Source organism: Conger conger, chromosome 5 (genome assembly GCF_963514075.1).
Source record: "Conger conger chromosome 5, fConCon1.1, whole genome shotgun sequence".
NCBI lineage: Eukaryota > Metazoa > Chordata > Actinopteri > Anguilliformes > Congridae > Conger > Conger conger.
The window spans coordinates 61,057,860-61,079,866 of NC_083764.1; the positions used below are offsets into that span (position 1 = coordinate 61,057,860).

The following is a 22,007-nucleotide window of genomic DNA, read 5'->3' on the forward strand; positions in this document are numbered from 1 at the left end:
GCTCCAGCCCCCCTGCGACCCTGATCAGGATAAGCGGGTTCAGATAATGGATGGATGGATGGATGGATATCTTGATCGAACATTTGCGTATACACCAGCTACACATTTCACCGGAGTTATGCACCCCTGCCATGGAATCATGCAAGGTGGGGGCCTTCAAATGGATGCAGCTTATCGCACCATTTCAACCACTGCCGTATATGTTGGCCAAAACTGGCTAGAGCCAATCAAATTGCTCCCGTTTCTCACCTTCCGTCTTCCACTTCCAGTCCGGGGACAATTAAATAAAAAAATGTTTTCGTTATGGGATTGCTATTCATGTTTTATGAGTTATTAATCGATCGATATTGTCACTGTGAAATAAGAATAACACTTGTTATCAATTAAAAATAACTTGTCTGTTGAGCTGTTCGTGTATTACTCTGGAATATCATTAAACTTATCTTAACTGTCACCAGATGGCGCTACTGGACCAAACTTGGTACCAGTTTTATGCCAAGTGGTTAAATCAAATTAGCTGGATAACAGAGGCTTGCTAGATCGACTTGATTTAAAGTACATTACTTTCATTGTTTATTTATAAAGAGTTCGAGGACTGTTCGATAGCCGAAATGTAGGCTACATCAAATAACTCGAAGCAGACACTTAACTACGCAAAGTCTAATCAATATGGAAATTAATTTAATTGTCAAAGACTGTGGAAAATCTCCAATCAGCTGGCTTGTCAACAGCCTGGAGTTCGCGGAAACAATGCAACTTGATTGGAAGAGAAGCTTGGATCACATGATTCCAGACCCCGCAAAAACTCCACAAATATCACATGATCAGCCCACCTTGCCGGCTGAACAAGTAGGGAGGAACGCCTAGCTGCAAGCGACTTTAATTAAATAGACAGCAGTCTCAGGCTTGCGGGTTGGTGATAGTTTAGGATTTAAATAAATCTTACGGTCTGTCGTGTGTGTAGGCTGATGTTCCCCAACGTCCGCCGTGTTCAAACAATCCGGGTTAATTTTCCCCACGGCCAAATCTTTTTTATTGTTTTTATATTGTTTGAACAAAGGTCAGTTAGTTGTGGTGAACTCCCTTCTCATCGTACAGGACTTCGACTTGTTGTCTATAGGCTTGTATTCATCAATTCCTTCTTTTAAAACGTCGTTTATACCTTCGCCATGACGGAACGGACTCCACTGCTACATTATCGCCTGTCCATTAGCGTCCACGACTCGGTAATCCTGCCTGCCCCCGAGAAATCACCGGCAGTCGCTCGCCGGAAAATGGCCAACGACCAGCCTCAGAAACTCTCCACCTTTTTCGGTGTGGTGATTCCCACTTTGCTCTCCATGTTCAGTGTCGTTGTCTTTCTCAGAATTGGTGAGTGGATGATTTGTTTTACCCCCAGTTTATCCGGCCATGTAGTTATAAAAGGTTTTTTTTTAATTTTTTTTTTATGAAGTGCTATTGCTTACGTGTACATTTTCATTAAAATCAAAATGGGTTCTTGGTGATTTCGGTTATATTTACGCCTGTCAAGAATCCATTAGTGCTGCTTTAATTTTCCTGCCGATTGTCATTGTGTATGCGTGCGTGCGTCTCTTTCCGTGGCTGCAGGCTTCCTGGTGGGACAGGCTGGTCTGTACCAGGCCGTTGGCATGTTCCTTATCGCCTATTTCATCATCACCATGACCGTCCTCTCCATCTGCGCCATCTCCACCAACGGGGCGCTGGATGCCGGAGGAGCCTACTGTATCCTCCGGTGCCCGGTAGCAGACCCTTCCCCAAAATCCCAGAATGCCCCAGCTGCCACATGTTCAGTTTTGGGATGGGGTGCTTCCTGCTTTTCCCCACTATTCCATGTTTCTGTTACACTTTCTGGGCTCGTTGGGGGTAAAGTGGGGTGGTTGATTTTTATTCATTTTATTTATTTACCCCCACCCCTCCACCCCTGCCAACCCTTAAACTTCAGTGATAAAACTTATTTGAGGGTTTGGTGTGCAAGGTGCTTGTAACATTTTGGCACAAATTGTTTATCACGTTACATTATGACATTTGGCAGATGCTCTTATCCAGAGTTATGTACAAACTGCATAGCCATAACCAGGGTGTGCTGATTATCTTAAGTTCTTGATCTATTGAGTGGCATAAGATGGGACGTGCCGTCTTTAACTATGTTGAAATAAAGGGTTAAAACCATTCTTTACAACCTTTGTTTTGCCTTCTGTAAAATTCAGAAACTGGCACTTGTGTACCCCCATTGTGCACCGAACCCTCGATTTGCCCTAAAGTACTTCTCGAGCATTTGCCTGAAGTCGGGATGCAAAGCCAGATGTTCTCGGCCCTTGATCGCTGACTTGATGGTCCCTGACCCGTGGTACGGACAGGTCTTCAGGAACTGGGTTGGGGCCAGCCCTGGTCTAGTCTTCTCCCACCCTAAATGCTGTGCGGTTGGCCCTTGACCCCGGCTCCCTGCTCCAGACATGATCAGCCGGGCCCTGGGACCCGAGTTCGGGGGCAGCATCGGGATCATGTTCTTCTTCGCCAACGTGTGTGGCTGCTCCCTCTACGTGCTGGGCCTGGTGGAGGCCGTCATTGCGTCCTTCGGTGTTCCTGAAGGTAAACCCTCCCCTCTCTGCCTCCCTGTAACGTGGAGTTGGCCATGTATGCTACATGCTGTTACCATTGCTCTTGTGTAGTTGCTTTACTATTCTCGGTGTTCTAGATACTGCTATTGCTACTTGGTACGTTTATCTGGTTATTATATATATTATATATAATGGTAAATGGTTGGCATTTATATAGCGCCTTTATCCCAAGCGCTGTACAATTGATGCTTCTCATTCACCCATTCATACACACACTCACACACCGACAGCGATTGGCTGCTATGCCAAGGCGCCGACCAGCTCGTCAGGAGCATTTGGGGGGTAGGCGTCTTGCTCAGGGACACTTCGACAGCCCAGGCGGGGGATCGAACCGGCAACCCTCCCAACTGCCAGACGACTGCTCTTACTGCCTGAGCCAATGAGACGACTGCTCTTACTGCCTGAGCCAATGAGACGACTGCTCTTACTGCCTGAGCCAATGAGACGACTGCTCTTACTGCCTGAGCCAATGAGACGACTGCTCTTACTGCCTGAGCCAATGGGACGACTGCTCTTACTGCCTGAGCCAATGAGACGACTGCTCTTACTGCCTGAGCCAATGAGACGACTGCTCTTACTGCCTGAGCCAATGAGACGACTGCTCTTACTGCCTGAGCCAATGGGACGACTGCTCTTACTGCCTGAGCCAATGAGACGACTGCTCTTACTGCCTGAGCCAATGAGACGACTGCTCTTACTGCCTGAGCCAATGAGACGACTGCTCTTACTGCCTGAGCCAATGAGACGACTGCTCTTACTGCCTGAGCCAATGAGACGGCTGCTCTTACTGCCTGAGCCAATGAGACGGCTGCTCTTACTGCCTGAGCCAATGAGACGGCTGCTCTTACTGCCTGAGCCAATGAGACGGCTGCTCTTACTGCCTGAGCCAATGAGACGGCTGCTCTTACTGCCTGAGCCAATGAGACGGCTGCTCTTACTGCCTGAGCCAATGAGACGGCTGCTCTTACTGCCTGAGCCAATGAGACGGCTGCTCTTACTGCCCGAGCCAATGAGACGGCTGCTCTTACTGCCCGAGCCAATGAGACGGCTGCTCTTACCGCCCGAGCCAATGAGACGACTGCCCTTACCGCCCGAGCCAATGAGACGACTGCTCTTACCGCCTGAGCCATGTCGCCCCATGATATGAGTTGTCGGTTCACTCTGGCACTTGTAACCGTACTTCCATCAGGGGGTTTTCAGCGCACTTGTCCCTGGTTGTTTTGCGCTTTTATACGTCACCCCCGATAAGTCTGCCAAATGACTCAGTTAATGTGCTGTAGCCTGCACGTGCGTTAGGGATGGGCAAGCCGGGCTGTATCTGTTCGAGGTATTTTCTTCATGTGTATTCATTTGGACTGAAGCCTTCAGTGGGTTTTAAAATTTTTTTCATTTTATTATTTTTTTTCTAACACCTTCAACTCCTTTTGTAATCCACATGGCAAGGGAAATATAACCATCCACAATATGGGCCCTTTAAAAGTGTAGTAAGCTCTACCTTGGATGATCAATGCCAAAAGAGGTCTGGTCCCTTGTATGTTCGACACATGCCGTTAATGGCATTTGGCAGACGCTCTTATCTAGAGCAACGTACAGTTGATTAGAATAAGCAGGAGACGATCCTTGCTCAAGGGCCCAACGGTTGTGCGGATCTTATTGTGGCTACACTGGGATTAGAACCACCGACCTTGCGAGTCCCAGTCCTGCACCTTAACCACTACACTACAGGTCACCACATGTTCATGACTTTTGCAACCAATCGTATGTAAAATTATACCTTCTCTGAGCTGTTCGGTTGTTTGTATCCATGACCTTGATGTGCACCGTGATGTCGCTTTGGGTAAACGTCTCCGTTATGTAAAATGTGGCGACGATGAGATTTAGGCTTTTCCCCCCCTCCAGACGGGGCGGTGGCCGTGACGGGGGCCCCCCGTGTCCTGCCGGTGGGGTTCTGGTGGTCCCTCCTGTACGGGACCGCCATCCTGCTCCTCTGCCTGCTGGTGTGCCTGGTGGGCGCCCACATCTACGCCCGGGCCACCTTCCTCATCTTCGTCGTCGTCATGGTGGTGCTGGCCATCATCTTCGTCAGCTTCTTCGCCGTGGCGCCCAGGGTGGTGCTCCTCCCCCTGGCCTCGCCCAACTCCTCTGGGCCGATCAGCGGCAACTTCACCGGGTTCAAGCTGGGCACGCTGCTAGGCAACCTGGATGGTGAGGAGGAGGAGGAGGAGGAGGAGGGGGTGGGGGCGGAGGTGGAGTTTAGGCGGCCTGGAGGTGTCTTGCGTTCTCGCACCTGTGTGATTTCAGCCCCATACTGAAAAGCCTGCACATATTTGGTGTTGTGGTGTTAGTTAGTTTTTTATTTTTTATTTTAATTGCATTACATTTACATTATGTTCGTCCAGGGGGTTTGGGGGGAAATGTCATCTTGATTTGAGGAGGTGGGTGTTGGAGAGTGGGCTTGGAGAGCATGCACCAGGCTTGTGAGCCTGTTATTTGAATGGCTGTCATCTGTGTGCCTGTGTTGTGTGGTTGGTTTTTTTTTTTTTTTTTTTTTTTTTTTTTTTTTTTTTTTTTTTGAATGGCTGTTTTTATGTCTTCATGGATCTGGGCCCCCATTTCACCAAGCAGTGTTGTGGACCATTTTATTAATTATTTATTTATCCAGTCAACTTGGGAATCTTGCTTCATGAATTGGGGGCCCAGATTAAAAAAAGGTGTTAATTGGGTTTGAACTGTTCTGTCACCCCCCTTCCATAGCTGGTTACACGGTGGACTACACCACGGGCAACGTGATGACCTTCGCCACCGTCTTTGCGGTCATGTTTAACGGCTGCACCGGGATCATGGCTGGGTCCAACATGTCGGGTGAGGAAAACAGAAGCTGGAGGGTCTCATGGCTGGTGTTCACATTGATGGTTGTCTTGTGTCTTTTTATTAAATAATGCCAGGTACATCAGTTGAGTATAGTTGTCTCTTGGCAGTGACCTGTGCAGTTGGTGGGTAGAGAATGCAAGGATTTGTTTTTAGCCATAGGGGTTGGTAGAGGGTTGATTGGGTGGCTGAAGGTGTCCGCAATCCTGGCCCTGTGAACCGTTTTCATATTTTTTATTGACAACCAGTACAGATGCACAAAACCAGATGCACAAAACTAATCCACTTTATTTGATCAATTTAAGTGCCAAATTACACCAAGGACCTAGTGGAGCACGCTGGCTCTCCAGGGCTAAGGTTGTAGACCAACGGTCACCAACCCTGTTCCTGGAGATCTATTGTCTATTTCACTCCAACCCTAACAAAGCGTGCATAATTCAACCACTTCAGATGCGCTCAATTGGGGTTGAAATGAGAACCTTCAGGACTGTAGATCTCCAGGAGCAGGGTTGGTAACTCCTGTTGTAGACCCTCCTGGTGTAGCTGGGGGTAGGCAGGACAACTGTAGGGTTTGAGTTGGGACAGGGGCTGGTTCTGACCCCCTATTGTTCCACCCCTACTGGGTCCCTTGTCCACAGGTGACCTGAAGAACCCCAGTTACTCCATTCCCCGTGGGACCATCACTGCCGTCATCTTCACCTTCATCATTTACAACCTGCTGAGTGTGTTGGTGGCATGCTCCTGTGACCGGTGAGTCTACTCTTCTCTGGCCAGCTAAACGTTAACGTTAACAAAAGATTAATGAATTTTACTTTACATTACAAGGCATTTAGCAGATGCTCTTATCCAGAGCAACGTACAATGAAGTGGAGATGGAAAAAGAGTCCTAGCGTGACCATACAGATACAATCGGAAGAATGCGGTATTCAATTAATCGTGGGACTGGAACTGAATGATGGATGCAAGCGGGTAGTATCATTTGGGATATGAATTAGGTTGGTTGTAGGGCATTTTTGTGTGCGCATTTACTTTCTTTGCCTGGGATCACAGCATGTGTTTGGGATGTTTGTGGTGGAAATTTGGGGCAGTAACGTCGCTCCCCCTCCCTCCCCAGTGTGCTGTTGCGGGGGGACTACAGCTTCCTGCGGGACATCAACATCTGGCGGCCCTTCGTCCTCATCGGTGTGTACTCCTCCACCCTGTCCGCTGCCATGAGCAACCTGATTGGGGCGTCCCGAATCCTGTACGCCCTGGCCCGGGACAACATGTTGGGTGAGCTTCACGCGCCCCTTCCTGCCCCCAAAGTCAGTGCACGTTGACCTCACCTGGGTCAAATGTCTAACGTTATTGTCTGTGCTTGATTGATCTTTCCTGGTACAATTGAGCAAACCAAGAGGACCAGAAGTTGGGGTTTGCACTGAGCGTTTCATTGGATCCAATGCACCTGATGAGCTCTAACGTTTTTGGAAAAGTGTTTTAATCCAAAAACCATCTTGGGATTGACCCAGGTCTGCTGTGTGCACAAGTACTGGATTGGTTGGACATTAACCCTGCCCCAATCGGTGGTGTGCTGCTGTCCATTCCAGTTTTGGATGCACTGTAGTTTTAGCTGGAAGGCTTCGTTTATGGCTTTGCATGAATGGTAGTTCAAATGAAAGGGTGGAGTTGAATGACTAATTCCCAAATCCTCCTGCAGGCAGAGTCCTGTCCTTGGCCAAGAGGACGTCTCGGAGTGGCAACCCCTGGGTCTCTGTGCTCATTTCCTGGTTTCTGGCGCAGGTGAGCGGTGAGAGATGGGCTGCTGGTGATGACACTTCTAAATGTTTCAACACTTCAACACTAGGTTTTTTTGTTAATCGAATTGTCAATTCTAAATCTGCTCTAGAACATTTGCTGTCAGTTGCAAGTAGTGATTGGCCTCGGCATTAGAAAGAACATTTTCCTTACATTTGATCTCTAACCTTTTAAAGCGTTAAATAACCAGAGGGCTTTGGAACATTTTGTCATCTCCTGGGGAGAATATCTAACATGGCTTATGTCATGGTAGGCATCCCTTACCTTGTTTTTAATTTGTGTGATGGTTCATTTAATCCTTTTGTTTCCACAATCGCACAAATATCCTCCAAGTTAATGCATCACCTGGCCACAGCCAATCACTTTTGTAATGTTGGCTGTTCAATTCAGTTCTGACTTAAGTGGCCCACAGCACGTTGGGACGGGCGCCTCGCCACAGGCAACTTTCTGCAGTGTTTTGGGAGTGGTGCCGTTCGTTTCACGGGGTGTGTCGACGCACCGGTGCCAGCTGGCCCGTCGTGGCCGTGTCGTCCCGCATGACTACTGCTGCTGCTGTCGGGCGGCTAATGAGGCGCACCGTTCAGGCTGAGAAACTTCGCAACTGCCTGACGAAAGCTCTGGCGGTGCTTGAAAAATGTAATTGACGTGCTACGTAGCCCTTTAGCGGCGGTGGAGAGTATTCGCACTTTGTTTTGCGTGTCGTTTTGGATAGGTCTGCTAAATGAGTGTAATGGTTTGAGTGCTTTGGCTGTTTGTGTGTATATATATTAAAAAAAAAAATAATAAAAATTTCTAGTTCGTAAACTGAAGCGCAACATTTAAGAATGTGACTGGGCAATCTGAAATTGAAGAACATTGTGGGTGGACATTTGCGGATTAAAATGTAGACCATAATTTGGCTCCTCAGCTGGTTCTGTTTGCCGGGCAGTTGAACACCATTGCCAGCATCGTCACAATCTCTTTCCTGCTGGTCTATGCTGCTGTCGACCTGGCCTGTCTGGCACTCGAGTGGGCCTCTGCTCCCAACTTCAGGTACTGCACCTTGACCTCTGACCTGTGACACACCCCCCCCCCCCCCAGGAGATCTGCATGTTCTAAAATGCATTTCTTGTCCCCCCTCCCCGCCCCCCAGGCCAACGTTCCGGTACTTCACCTGGCACACCTGTGTGCTGGGGATTGTGGGGTGCGTGGTCATGATGTTCCTGATCAACGCCATCTACGCCTCGGCGAGCATAGCCTTCATGCTACTGCTCCTGCTCATGATCCACTACCTGTCCCCCACCAGCAGCTGGGGCTACATCAGCCAGGCCCTCATCTTCCACCAGGTACCAGGTTCCAATGGCTTTATCCACCCTCCTCTTTGGTCTTCACCCGAACCCAGAAATCGAGGGCCACCATCTTTAAGGCCGTTCCCATCACTTTATTTTATTTCTTTGGTCCGACCTAGTGTCCTCACTCTGCCTGGAAAGTCATTGGGGGACATTCCAATCCATTAAATTCTGATGCTCCAGTAAGGTTGCATAAGGGCACTTATTAAAGTGTCTAAATGTTTAAACTTGTGGATCTAATTGATGTGGCTTCAAACTGATGCTTGACTGAGCAAGGTCATTCCTTTTTGCCTAATACTTGCCTTGATTCTTCAGTCATCCTTGCATCCTCCAGTAGGTGGCTCTCAGGAGTGAGATAAGGACGAGGGGAAGAGTTGCATGGAGTGGGGAAAATAAATAAAGCAATTTGAATAAGAAGTGAAGACTGCGCCCACTGCACGCCCAAGCGAATGGTTTCACCAATTGTTTTTGTGCCTTGCCGTCATCCAGGTGCGCAAGTACCTGCTGATGCTGGACGTGCGGAAGGACCACGTGAAGTTCTGGCGGCCGCAGGTCCTGCTGATGGTGGCCAACCCCCGCAGCAGCATCGGCCTCATCACCTTCATCAACGACGTCAAGAAGAGCGGCCTCTACGTGCTGGGGCACGTGGAGCTGGGAGACCTGGGTATGAGGGGGGCAGGGCTGGGGCATGTGGAGCTGGGAGACCTGGGTATGAGGGGGGCAGGGCTGGGGCACGTGGTGCTGGGAGACCTGGGTTTGGGGGGGGGGGGGCAGGGCTGGGGGGGGGGGGGAGAAAGCTGTGAGACCTGGGTATGAGGGAGGTCAGAGGTAGGGGTGGAGCTGGGAGACCTGGGCATGAGGGGGGCAGGGTTAGGTTGGGCTGGGGCACATGTGTCCTTCCCTCCACTCATCTCCTGTTATCTGGATGTATGTGGGGGGAGGGCAGGCTAGTAGAGGAAATTATGCATTTTGTGTGCCCCCTCATATCCGTCTGTCTATCCTGTAGATGCGTTGCCTTCAGACCCTCTGCAGTCCCGCCATGATTCCTGGCTCTCGCTGGTCGACCAACTCAACATCAAGGCCTTCGTCAACCTGACGCTGTCCGACTCTGTCCGACACGGCGTCCAGCACCTGCTGTTCATCTCCGGCCTGGGTGAGCGGGTCAGGAAACCTTCTCCCTGGTATCCTATAGCCTCAGTTGTGTTTTACTCCAGTTCTCCAGCCAACTCAATCATCCCGCTTTGTGCTAGAAAGCAGATTCTGGCTCTTCACTTTAAATCGACAACCAGGCAAATGAGTGCGTTGACTAATCCTCTTATTGGTCATTTAGGTTCTGAGTAATGTTGAGAACCTGCCCACACAGAGGTTGACTAGGAAGAGGGTAGAGACTTGCTCCCACAATTGTTGTTTGGTGCCACCTGCTGGCTGTTTAATATAATGCCATTGGTGGGCTCTGCTGAATGGGCAGCAAATTGGGTTCAGTGGTCTGAGACCTCGCTTCATGTCACATGGATTGTGCCATTCTGTAGTTTTACTCGATATAATGGCTAGTGGTTTTCGGCGCTCGGTATTATGAGCGTAATCCAAACCGGTTGCCCTTTTGCAGGTGGGATGAAGCCCAACACCCTTGTCCTGGGTTTCTATGACGACTGCTCCCCGCAGGACAACCTGCAGGACAACCCCCTGCTGGCGGGAGGCTCCACGGACACCCTGCACCAGCCGAAGGACCCCGAGGAGCGGCTGTCCTCCTTCCACTTCCCGGCGCTGCGGGGCCGGGAGGGCGGGCGGGCGCTGGGGCCCCGGGAGTACGTGTCGGTGATCGCCGACGCCATGAAGATGCTGAAGAACGTGGCGCTGGCGCGCTACTTCGGCCGGTTCGACCGCGGCGAGGCGCTGGGCCGGCGGGGCGGGGCGGGCCTCTTCGTGGACGTGTGGCCGGTGAACCTCCTGCGGCCCGACAGCTGCAGCTACGTGGACACCTGCAGCCTGTTCCTGCTGCAGCTGGCCTGCGTGCTCAACATGGTGCGGGCGTGGCGCGGGGCCCGGCTCCGCCTCTTCCTGTGCGTGGAGGAGGGCCGCAGCCTGCCGGGCTCCGAGGGCAAGCTCCAGCAGCTGCTGCGGGACCTCCGGATCCAGGCGGAGATCCACACGGTGGCCTGGGACCAGGTGGTGGCGCTGCACTGGCAGAGGCGGGGCGAGGGCGAGGGCGGCCGGGCCGTCGAGGACGACGACGCCGCCGCCGCCGCCGACGGGGAGGAGGAGTCCGAGGTTCTGGGCAACCACGCCGGCGGTTTCCCCAGCAACGCCACCCAGCTGACGGACGAGTACCTCCAGGCGGTGAACCAGCTGGTTTTGGGTCAGGCCCACCCTCCCCCTGCCGTGCGCTTCCTCTACCTGCCCCGCCCGCCGGCTGACACCCGGCGGTACCCCGCCTATCTGCGCCAGCTGGACCTGCTGACCCAGGACATGGGCCCCACCCTGCTCATCCACGGAGTCGCTCCCGTCATCAGCACTGACCTTTGACCTCTGCCATGACATGGGTGTAAATCGTGGCTGGGAAGAGGCGTTTGTCCTGTTAATGCTGCTACTGACACTAGCGCTGGGAAGAGAAGACCATTACTTGTGGATTGTCTACAATCCCAATGGAAGTAGAAGGCTGCAAGTCTTCAACCCACTACTGTCTTGTCGATTGTCTGTTCTGTTGCTGTTTTTTATTGTATAGTAGTTGATACTGGTATTGAACATTGTCATGTGTGCACTTTTTTTAAAGAAAAAAAAAAAAAAGTTTACAATTTAATAAAATGGATGTTTTAATGTGTTCCTGTGTTCCTCTGACCGGCTGAATACTGCCGTCTCTGGAGTTGCCTGTTCTGCAATGCCAGGGTTTTCTGAACTGCTCTGGGGCCAGTTCAGCTGCCGTTGAATCCAATTGTAGAAATGGGCGAGGCTGAAAATCCAATGGTGTTAGATATGGTATGTAAAGGGTGGGATGGGAAACCTGATCTGAGATTATGCCCTTGTGCAGTATTAAAGGTACAAACGTTGTTACAAGACCATTGTAAGTCCCTTCCTAGCGTTGACAGAGGCTCACACATGTTGACTCTCCCTCTGCCTGTGGTTCTAGTCCTTAAATTTGGGTTTGAAAATATGCAGTTGATGGACCGGCATTCATCGTATAGCTGTACTATTTGAGCTCATTGGTGGAAAATTGGTTCTAATTGCCACAGCCAATGCAGTTTCAACATCAGCGTGTTTACAGAGAAGGGGGAGGGATAAATAGTGTTGTGGTTTGAAGGTGTTCGTTGCTGCTATTCCCCTCTTGACCGTTAGAAGTCAGAAATGACCTATTGTACCTTTAAGTTTACGTAACCACTGCAGACCTGGGGCTAGGGTGGCCACTTCTATTATCCCAGAAATGAGGAACCTAAGAAGTGATGGTTCCGACTGACTCCTATTACATGAGTTTGTCAAATGTTTATCGCTCTCTGAATGTCTGAAGTTTTACATAAATATGTTAAAAGCAAAAATACAGCCTTTCCAATTTTGCATCTGCTTGGAGCCCATTCACTTCATACTTTGAATGGCTGAACTACGTGGAACGCAGCTGGTGCCTTCATAATTACAAGGTCACAACTGCAGGATTCAGCGGAACCAGAATAAAAACTGAAAATTGCGCCCCCGAACCAATAGGGCTGTAGTGTGCTCCTCACACCCCTGAAGGGCTCTGTGATGGTTCTGCTCTTTCTCAGCCATTTATGTTTTTATATTAAACCATTTTCTGGTACATTAATGCGCGCAGGTTAATGAATGCGAAGATGTTTGAATACAACCAATGTGGCCAATTTGTTAATTTAATATTTATATGGATTTTAAATGGGCGTCCAGCTCGAGGCTATGACCAGTGGACAGACGGGGGGGTTGAAACCGGACCGGCCACTCTACCTGGTGGCTGATGCAGGATTGGCTGGACAACTCATTTGGGAGGGTTCCGGGGGGGTATTTCACAAAGCTGGTTAACTCCCGATGCTTGATTTCTGGAACTCCATGAACTATGCAACACGGAAGTAAAAAATGGCTGTTCCGGGTTTTACTCCGCAAAGAAGTTCAGTTTAGTGGACCAGCTTCATGAAATGCCAACCTGGTTTAACTCTGTGATCCTGGGTCCTGCTCATGTGTATGGTGTTTTGTGTGTCTGTCACAGCCAGGGTTATTGGTAAAGGAAAAACACGGTTTCACTGCCCGGTTTTATAGCCAAAAACGTGCACGTTTGCCTCTGGAGTTGTTGTTGCTGCTGGGAAACGATCATTAACCCGCTTCCTGTTGAGATTTACTGACTGGTGAAGTACTGCTAACTGTGAACCGGAGACGAGCTCACAGCTCACTGCACCCCCCCCCACCACCCCCCACCACCCCCACACCGCCTTATTATCCACAGCCCACACAACTCATTTTGTCACTTTTTATTTATAGAACTTTTAAGAACCAGAAACAAAAAAACTATTTACAGGTTTTCTTTGTACATGTCCATCTTGCACCTGGAGGGAGAGCCGTGCGTCGTACAGTGCGAGACCAGACGAGACCGAGGACGGATCATAAAACCGCGACACCCATCTGTCCAAATACATTTCAGGGGCTTCTGTGAACACGCCCCTCCCCCCGTGTAGTGGAGTGACGGGGGGGTGGTGGTGGTGGTGGTGGTGACGGGAGAGGTCAGAGGTCACGGACACAGGAGAAAGTTCAGCCCTTTAGCGCGGGGTGGTTCAGAGACCAATGGAATCTTTCATTGTGAGACAGCACCATAGCGACCGGAAGACTCTTTATGATGCGCATGAAACACGTCGTGCCTGCTGTGTCCAATCGGATGCTGTTGTTGCTCACAGGGTTTCCCAGGTTCTGCAGTTGAAATACAGCTGGGCACAGTATTTACAGAATGGGGGGAAATGCATTGCTGGTCAAAGGGCAGCGAGACTGTTGGAGAGCCAAGTAAAAAAGAAATGCAGAAATTTACAATGCAGGATAGTACTGTGGCAATGGATGGTCTTGTACTTCAACCCATTAAGGTGTGAGGTCCCAAATAAGGGATTACAATGTCCTTAAGTGAACATTCTAATGCTGATGTAACGATCCCCACTGGCAATCGAAGTTCTAGAACATGGTCTTTTCCAAAAACGTTCCAAAAATTAAACCTGCTCCTGAAAGGGTCACTACAGCACCAGAGACTCTTAGTTACCCGGCTGAAACTTCTTGGGAGTTACAAATTTAGAGGACTGGAGAAAAAAAAAAAAAAAAAAAAAAACCACAAGTGCTGAGTGTCTGGTGAGTAAAAACAGGGTCCTGGAGAGCTGCGGGGACAGCTGGGGTTCTGTTTTCACCATGACATCAGCACCCAGCTACGAACCAGGAGTCCAGGTGAGCTTACCGCGCAGTCCACTGCTTCAGTCAGTCAAAACGTCGTATAAAGTGGGCTGTGGTGGAGTATAACGGGGTAGGGAACTGGGAACTCGTTGCCTAAAAGTCTTAATTCCCACGCAGGACACCGCTTTTGTACACTTGAGTGAGGCGCTTGGCCTCAATGGCCTTCCGTATAGATCCAGCTGTATACTGTAAACGGATACTGTGTGAAAAGTACACCAGCTGCCGAAGTCGCTCAGGAGAAGACTCGTCTGTTAAGTGTCTTCAAAGCGGGGGGCTGCCCAGCCCCGCTCCCAGAGATCTGCCGTCCTGACGGCTCTCATTCCGGCGCTGACTCGGCACACCTGTTTCTACCAATTAGCAGCTTGATGCTAATTAGCCCCTAATATGCGGCAACTGTTGAATGAGGTGTGCCGTGTCAGGGTTGTGTGAGTGTAAACCTACAGGGGGGGGGGGGGTTGCACAACTCCAGTCCTGGAGGGGCCATTGTGTGTGCCGGTTTTTGTGTGTTTGTGTGTTTTGTGTGCCGGTTTTTGTGTGTTTTGTGTGCCCGTTTGTGTGTTTTGTGTGTTTGTGTGTTTTGTGTGCCGGTTTTTTCACTGTGGCACAGTGAAATCCTTAGGACACCCTCGCAGACTGCAGCCGCACCGTGAATCGTAAAATTAAATCCCGGAACGGATCCGCACACCTGACCTACGGGACGGTGGAGCTCCAGGAGTCAGGCCGGGCAGCCCGACTGGAGAAGGCGTGTGAACGGTAAAAAAAAGTGCTGAGGAACGGTCCGAGATGAGGGCAGTAGGCCCCCTGGTATATGGCAGTAGACCCCCTGGTATAGGGCAGTAGGCCCCCTGGTATAGGGCAGTAGGCCCCCTGGTATAGGGCTGCAGGGGTCCGGGGGAGGGGGGTGGAGGGGAGCGTTACCCCCCAGAAGCGTTTTTGGGGGGGGGGCGTTACTCGCTGAAGCGTTTCCGGGGGCCCGCCCGCGCGCGGCCGGACCGGCGGATGGTCTGCTTGGCGTCGCGGCAGCGCTGGCAGGTGAAGACGTCGGGCACGTGGGCGCGGCGGATCTTGGCGCAGGACAGGTGCACCCAGATGCCGCACTCGCCGCACTCGATCATGGGACGTCCCGCGAACGGCTTCATGCAGAAGCAGGTGATCAGGTCCCACGAGTCCTCCTCTGTGGGGGGGAGAGAGGGGCAGAAGGGGAAGTCATCGGTCATCACACTTTAATTATTATTCAATTAGCCCAAACAATTATTCAATTAGCATTGCTACATTACATTACATTACATTATTGGCATTTAGCAGATGCTCCTATCTAGAGCGACGTACAGTTGATTAGACTAAGCAGGAGACAATCCTCCCCTGGAGCAATGCAGGGTTAAGGGCCTTGCTCAAGGGCTCAAGGGCCCAACGGCTGTGCGGATCTTACTGTGGCCACACCGGGGATCGAACCACGGGGATCGAACCACCGACCTTGCGGGTCCCAGTCATGTAACTTAACCACTACGCTACAGGCTGCTTTCTTTTTTGATGCTCAGTTCTGAAAACTAAGCTGGAAGAAAGAGGCTGGCATATACAGGGGCCCTCCGCAAGCGAAGCTGCACACTTGGGCTTACGAACGAGGCCACAAGCTTACCTTCCATTTGACCCGGACCGCCAGACATGTCCTCTGTACTGTTAGCTGGAACACAGCAGGGAAAAGAATGTCAACATCCCTGCTGAACTGACTATCATTACAGACCAGGGGTCGGTGGCCCTGGTCCTGGAGAGCCGCTGGTTTTTGTTTCCGCCTTAATACCAGCAACCGATTCAGACCCAAGAAACCAGGTGAGGCGAGTTGACTGTGTAATCGACTGCTTTCATTTAATTTAATTTAATTTAATTCAGTGCTGAGTAACAACGAAAGCCAGCACACCCTGTTATTGACTAATACACTGAGCAAAAGTCATGTGTGTTTGAAGGGACTTCTGCATAAATGGGACAGCGTGTGAGAAACGTTCACTCTGAATAAAGACAGTTAGCAAGTTAAAGTTAAAGACTGTTAAGCAAGTAATGTAATGTGATATAATACAACCATGTCTATAATCTTCCCAGTCAAGCATTTTTTGGGATTGGGAGACGGCGGTTGCTATACAGTATAAACCAGAGGTCACCAACCCTGGTCCTGGAGAGCTACTGGGTCTGCTGGTTTTTGTTTTCACCTTAAAATCAGCACCCTGTTGAGACGCAGGTAACCAGGTGAGGCGAGTTGGCTGTGTAATCATCTGCTCTAATTGATGAATTAAGTGCAGATTAACAGCGAAAACCAGCAGACCCAGTAGCTCTGCAAGACCAGGGTCGGTGACCTCTGGTATGAACTGTAACCCATCTGTTACTATGAACTGACTTGACTGAGGACTGAGACCTGACGTTAAAAGTTTGATGGAGTGAGAAAAGCGTGGAGAAAAACAGACAAGAGCAGCAGAGAAGTGAGCAAGCGAGGAGAGGAGGAGAGAGAACAGGAGGAGAGGAGAGGTGGAGAGAGAAAAGGAGGAGAGGAGAGGTGGAGAGAGAACAGGAGGAGAGGAGAGGTGGAGAGAGAACAGGAGGAGAGGAGAGGTGGAGAGAGAACAGGAGGAGAGGAGAGGTGGAGAGAGAACAGGAGGAGAGGAGAGGTGGAGAGAGAAAAGGAGGAGAGGAGAGGTGGAGCGAAAGAGCACTGACCGGAGGCGGTCATAGAGCGCGCGTCCGTGTCGCTACCTCCGTCGCTGTGGTAACCAGTGTCCTGGTCGTCGAGGGCGTGCCGGGCGAGGCACCGCTCGATCACCAGCCGCAGAATGTCCGTCCCCCCGCTCTCCTCCTCCGTCCTCCTGCCGTCTCTCCCGCTCCCTCTCCTCTCCTCCCTCTCGCCCTCCCCCTGGGCGCGGCCGTCCCACTCCCCCGCCCGCACGCGCGCGGTCTCCCTGGCGGCGGACGGGTCCCACGGCCCCTCCCACTGGTTGCGCCTGACGGGCGCGGGAGTGACGTCGGCGGCGGCGACGGCAACGGCGGGCCTCTCCTCGGATTGGCCGAGGGGGCGAGGGGCGGGGCCCACGAAGCGGGGCGGAGGCACGGATTGGTCCGGCGGGCTCGCTGCGGACTCTGTCGGAGTGCGACGGCCCTCGGGGTCCTGGGCGGGTTGCGGTTTCGGCTCGGGGTTCGCGGCCGGCCCACAATCTCGTGCGCCGGGCGGGGGCCCCGGTAGAGGCAGGGCAGGGGTGACCTCGGCCCCTGGGCGGGGGGCGTCCCGGAGAAAGGCGACATTTCTCCACTGGAACTGGGGCGTCTGGTGGGCCGGCTTCTTGGGGGACACCTCGGCTTTGGGGGGCTTCGCGATCCCCTTGCGGGGCCTTGCGGGGTCCTCGTGCGACCCGGCCTCCTTCCGTTTCCTCCTCTTCCCGCTTTCGCGCGTCTTCCCTTGCGCCGCTCCGGCCCTCTTAGCCAGGCCGGGGCCACACAGCAAATCAGGGAAAGAGGAGGAGGAGGAAGAGGAGGAGGAGGAGGAGGAGGAGGAGGAGGAAGAAGAAGAAGAAGAAGAAGGAGAGGCCCGGCCTTCACTGTGGAGTGGGCTGTCCCGTGGTAACCTGTTGTTACACTGCCATTCCTGTAGGGGGAGACAGAACAACATTCAGAGCTCAGCTGAAAATCCAAATGACTTATATGGATTAAAATAAATTTCATTCTAATTGGGATTCTAAAAAGGGATAGTTACATTTCTTTCTTTTTTTAAATATATATATTTCAGTTTTATTATACGTTTTAGATTTGTCCAGAGTTTTGTGTGTAGCAGAATATAATTTACATAAATTACACTTCAAGAAACTGCAACGGTTAAAATAAATTCAATCAAAGGGCCAATAAAAGATACAGTAAAATTTAAATAATATGCCCAGAGAGTGAATTATCTCTTTCTCCTAATTTAACTCCTACAGCTATGCAAAACATTCTGCAAAACGTAAAAAAATAAACGTTTACTATTTCTTATATTATATATACTATTTTTGCATGTGACACGATGACAACTAGTTATACATTGCAACGTTAACATAACAATTCTGAGTCTGTGTACTAACTGGATTGACTGATGGTAGCCAACAGCAGCCTACCTCAGTTGGTTGGGGGATATAACCAGCGTAGGCTAACACAAAAGTGCAGAACTGGTTGAAGTCCTCGACGGTGCGCCTTCTCTTCATCGGCGGCTGTGGAAACAATCCAATGACAACTGCATGATTCTCACCGAGACGACCGCAGTTATGAAAGAGTCAAGTGTCAAACGCACATGCATGTTTCCCCGAACAAAGCGCGACGAGCGTAGGGGGCGCGCAGTAGCCAGATACGTGAGCTCGCTCGCTGCACTCTTGAAAAGCGCGCTCACGGTGTACCCGAGCAGCGTACGGTGGGCGGTGTCTGAGCCACGGGGGGGGTTCTCAATACTGCGACTCATCATTCAACAACCCGGGCTGTAAGTGTTACATAAGCCACAGATCTGATTAGTGAGCGAACTGCAATCTTAGGCTAGTATTCTTCTTTCGTGCGCGTCGATTCGGACGACCCTGTGGGCAATGCTTATAGACAAAGAAAGCAAGGCTCAACGAATTAGCCTTTCAAAACAGCTCATGCATCAGTATTTACAACCTGTTCGTTACTTTGTATTTCATTTCATACCGAAGGTTGTTACGGTTACGCCGCAGCTTGTTAGCTTCCCCAATTCTCGGAGGTCTCTTCGTCGAATGATACGAGGTCATCAGACTTTCGTGGAGCCGTTTGAGTAGCTAGACTTATTAGACTTGCTTACCAAAAAAAATGCATTGATTCTTGATGTTCTGCTGAACACGTCAAACTGTAGACGACCTTTTTTTGTCAGATATCGGGCGTGTCAAATTATTATTAGGATCTTTATCGAGTATTGTCAAAAACCAAACTTGCGACGATGTGACGGAATTCGAGTCCATGCCTTTTCATATTCATGATCACACAACCTCATAAAAATCATATTTCCTTCAACTATCTGTCTTTTGTTTTTCTGCCAGTTTTATACAGACGAAAAAATGGTTGATTGGCTTAGAAGAGGGTAACAGAAGTAGCATAGTCTACGATGCTACAAAGCATATTGCATATTACAGTTTAAAAGTGTATTACAGTAAATAAAACAACGTAATAGTTTTCTATAGGCTAAACTTCAAATGTGCATACAAGCAATCCCCCCCTCCCTCCCTCCGAAAAGTGAAGCTAGCTGTATATCCTTTGTCTTCAGCGCGTGCAGAAACGCTGGACAGAAATCGGAAATTCATAAACTTCAATAGCCTATACTTTTATACACTTGGCTGATAGCTAATATGCAAGGATTTTCACTGTAGCATATGCTATGCTACCTGTACTTTGGTATTGTTGACCTATAAGAGCATTACAATTTTATGTTTATATTTGTCATATCGTGGCAGTGTAAGTAGCCTAACATTTGGTAGGTTACTACGGAGAGGAATTGTTGAAGGGGGCAGTCGTCCTAAAACAAAATTCGCGTGACAAATGAACTAACACAAAGAAACAGGTACATCAGTCTCGAGGTGGAGATCTACAAAATGCTTAACTTGTATTCACGCACTGTCAATGTCATTAAGACTATTTGTTATTTTAAATTCGCTTACAGATACCAAGTCCAGTGCATCTATGCACACAGGCTAAACGTAACCTCGCCTACTCCCATTTGCTGACATCTTTAAACATAAATCCCTCTTTTCTCTAAAGATGGCGACGATGGTACTTAACCTGTCGTTATTGAGACGTCCACGACAGCCCAATGACAAATTAGACAGTCGAAAAATATATCTAAACATTCGATGTATTCAGTGTCTCATCAATGCAGATCCCTTTTTGATGCATGTTCGCCACACACCAACAATACTGATTTTGTTTGAGGAAAAAGTCTACCATGAGCAATTAACTTAGGCTACATGTTTAAAAATTAGTTAACAGTTCCTCAAAATCTATAGAATTTAACACAAACTTGACGTAAGACAAATAACCAAGCGTTGGTGCATTCAAAAAACCTCTTACTGAACTCATATACACTTTGCAGTGACCGACGAACATAACGTCAATATCGCTACTCGAGGACAGTGCACCGGTTATTTTCCCTTTTTCTGCGTAGCCTAGCCTACAGGACACGAAAGAGTCGCATAGCCAACCGTGCCCCCAACCAATTGTTTTGACATGACAATTGTAGACGTAGCCTACCGAAGTTCATAACAAATGCTTACCTGTGTTATCATTGTCAGTTCCAAAGAAAGGTCCAGAACAGTTTGTTCCGCACTTCAGATCCTTGATTAAGTAGCTAACACGATCTAGAGTCCGAGTTTTTGCAAGTTCAGGTGGTGACACAATAGCTAACAGGCTACACCGTGTCTCATATCTGACAAATCGATTTATAGCGTATTCTGCTTATCTAAAATACGACGAAGTTAAAAAGAAAAGGCAGACATATTTCAGAACTAATCAATATAGAGCCAGGAGAACTTACAGTTGCGCTTTCCAGAATTACTTTAGACCAACGTTAACATAGCCATACTGGCTATTACGTCTAATCTACGACCACGTCCGAGCGGACTAAAGCAAAAAAATATGTATGCATTCACTGTGCGATCGATAAAATCTAACTAAAATGTCAAAAATAACCTCTAAATGACGGCACGTTGTGTCGACATTCCAGTCGTGTCACTCGCTTGCGTGCAAGCTGATACCAAAACAGAAAAACTCACTTGCAGAAAGACAAAAAAAACGATCTAAATGCACAAAATAATACACAATCGAAGGCAGTATCCCAGTGACGGAAGATAAATCAGCATTCAAATATCTGTCATTATCCCCATTACTTTTTTTTTTATGATCCCTGCATCTGAGACAACACACTTTTACGAGATGGAAAGCTACAATTATAATAACGCCACACACGGCATCGCACGAGCTGTTTTAGTGGCTTCACTCCGCCTAGCAGAATAGGGCCATTTAACCCAAGGCAGAGGGGTGCCTACAAATGCGTTCACAAATATTTGAGTGGGAAATGATTAGCGCACAATTATCATATGTAAACTGCCCATTTTGTAGTATTAATATGTGTCTAAAACCTCATTTTATACATGAAAATAATCATAAAAAAGACGTAACTCGCAATTAAATGGGTGACCCCCCCCGGCGCACAATTTTTGGGACGTCCATGCACTAGCAGAATGGCTCAAGTCTGCTTTGCTGATCTTGTTTGGGTTTTTTATGAGTTTACGCAGAGGATTAAACTGTCTGAATTTGATTGTGCTATGAAATAATATGACCTACCTCCGAATTTTCTATTTCTGACTTTATGGGTTGCTTATCCATTTCGCGTTAACCATACGACTTGGATTTTTATTTGTCTTTGCATATGACATGTCCTGTACTTTATCTTCCGTTTTTTTTGTGCCGTTCAGAAACAATTCACTTGGCTAACGTTAAATGTTTTAGTTGTCTATGTTAGGCAGACATTTTGCACCCGGCTTAGCCTACACGTAAGAACAATGGTAACACCGAATGCATAGGCTATGTTGACTGGTCTCCTCCAGCGGTAGGTAACGTTACCTCGCTAGTAATCGAGCATTGTCCTTGCAATGCTGCGCTCCATGAATACTGACCCGTCGAAATTATCCCAAAAAAAGATTGACTTACAAATGCGCTAAGAGTATTGCTATGTATAGACCTACCACCAACTGTCTCAACACTAAGAATACGACAGAGAACATTTTGAACTGTACACTGAAAATGCCACGCCCCCTCCCAAAAAAATAACAAAAAAGTGAAAATTACTATGCCACTAAAACAATCGATGTATCTTTTTTCAGATCTAGCCAAGAATATTTACTGCCAATTGCACCAACATTATAAATACGACAGAGAACATTTGAACTGTAGCTTTATGTAA

At 49.1% G+C, this 22,007-nt stretch overlaps 2 protein-coding genes across 3 annotated transcripts; one reads left to right on the forward strand and one right to left on the reverse strand.

Annotated features, from left to right (window-relative positions):
* Positions 1-830: 830 nt before the first annotated feature.
* Positions 831-11,680, forward strand: LOC133128444 (solute carrier family 12 member 9-like). Its single transcript, XM_061241970.1, has 13 exons — positions 831-1,371; positions 1,609-1,743; positions 2,473-2,610; positions 4,539-4,844; positions 5,394-5,501; positions 6,146-6,257; positions 6,622-6,779; positions 7,204-7,286; positions 8,209-8,333; positions 8,434-8,626; positions 9,119-9,293; positions 9,636-9,782; positions 10,236-11,680. The coding sequence occupies exons 1-13, from the start codon at positions 1,170-1,172 to the stop codon at positions 11,150-11,152; spliced, it is 2,799 nt and encodes a 932-aa protein (XP_061097954.1). The 5' UTR covers positions 831-1,169; the 3' UTR covers positions 11,153-11,680.
* Positions 11,681-13,074: 1,394 nt separating this feature from the next.
* LOC133129196 (PHD finger protein 13-like) lies at positions 13,075-21,012 on the reverse strand. 2 transcript variants are annotated; one of them, XM_061243121.1, is made up of 5 exons: positions 20,320-21,012; positions 18,169-18,261; positions 16,784-17,666; positions 15,681-15,725; positions 13,075-15,218 (listed from the first exon to the last, which is right to left on the reverse strand). In XM_061243121.1, the coding sequence occupies exons 1-5, from the start codon at positions 20,329-20,331 to the stop codon at positions 14,992-14,994; spliced, it is 1,260 nt and encodes a 419-aa protein (XP_061099105.1). In that variant the 5' UTR covers positions 20,332-21,012; the 3' UTR covers positions 13,075-14,991. The 2 variants fall into 2 exon arrangements, with proteins under 2 accessions (XP_061099105.1, XP_061099106.1); XM_061243122.1 differs by lacking the exon at positions 15,681-15,725.
* Positions 21,013-22,007: the final 995 nt, after the last annotated feature.

Coding starts and splice junctions, on each gene's coding strand:
- LOC133128444 (XM_061241970.1), top strand. CDS start 1,170: ATGACGGAACGGACTCCACTGCTACATTATCGCCTGTCCATTAGCGTC. Junction 1,744..2,472: donor GGATGCCGGAGGAGCCTACT/GTATCCTCCGGT, acceptor TCCCTGCTCCAG/ACATGATCAGCCGGGCCCTG. Junction 9,783..10,235: donor GCTGTTCATCTCCGGCCTGG/GTGAGCGGGTCA, acceptor GCCCTTTTGCAG/GTGGGATGAAGCCCAACACC.
- LOC133129196 (XM_061243121.1), bottom strand. Junction 17,667..18,168: donor ATATCCCCCAACCAACTGAG/GTAGGCTGCTGT, acceptor CTCCCCCTACAG/GAATGGCAGTGTAACAACAG. Junction 15,219..15,680: donor CGGTCCGGGTCAAATGGAAG/GTAAGCTTGTGG, acceptor TCCCCCCCACAG/AGGAGGACTCGTGGGACCTG.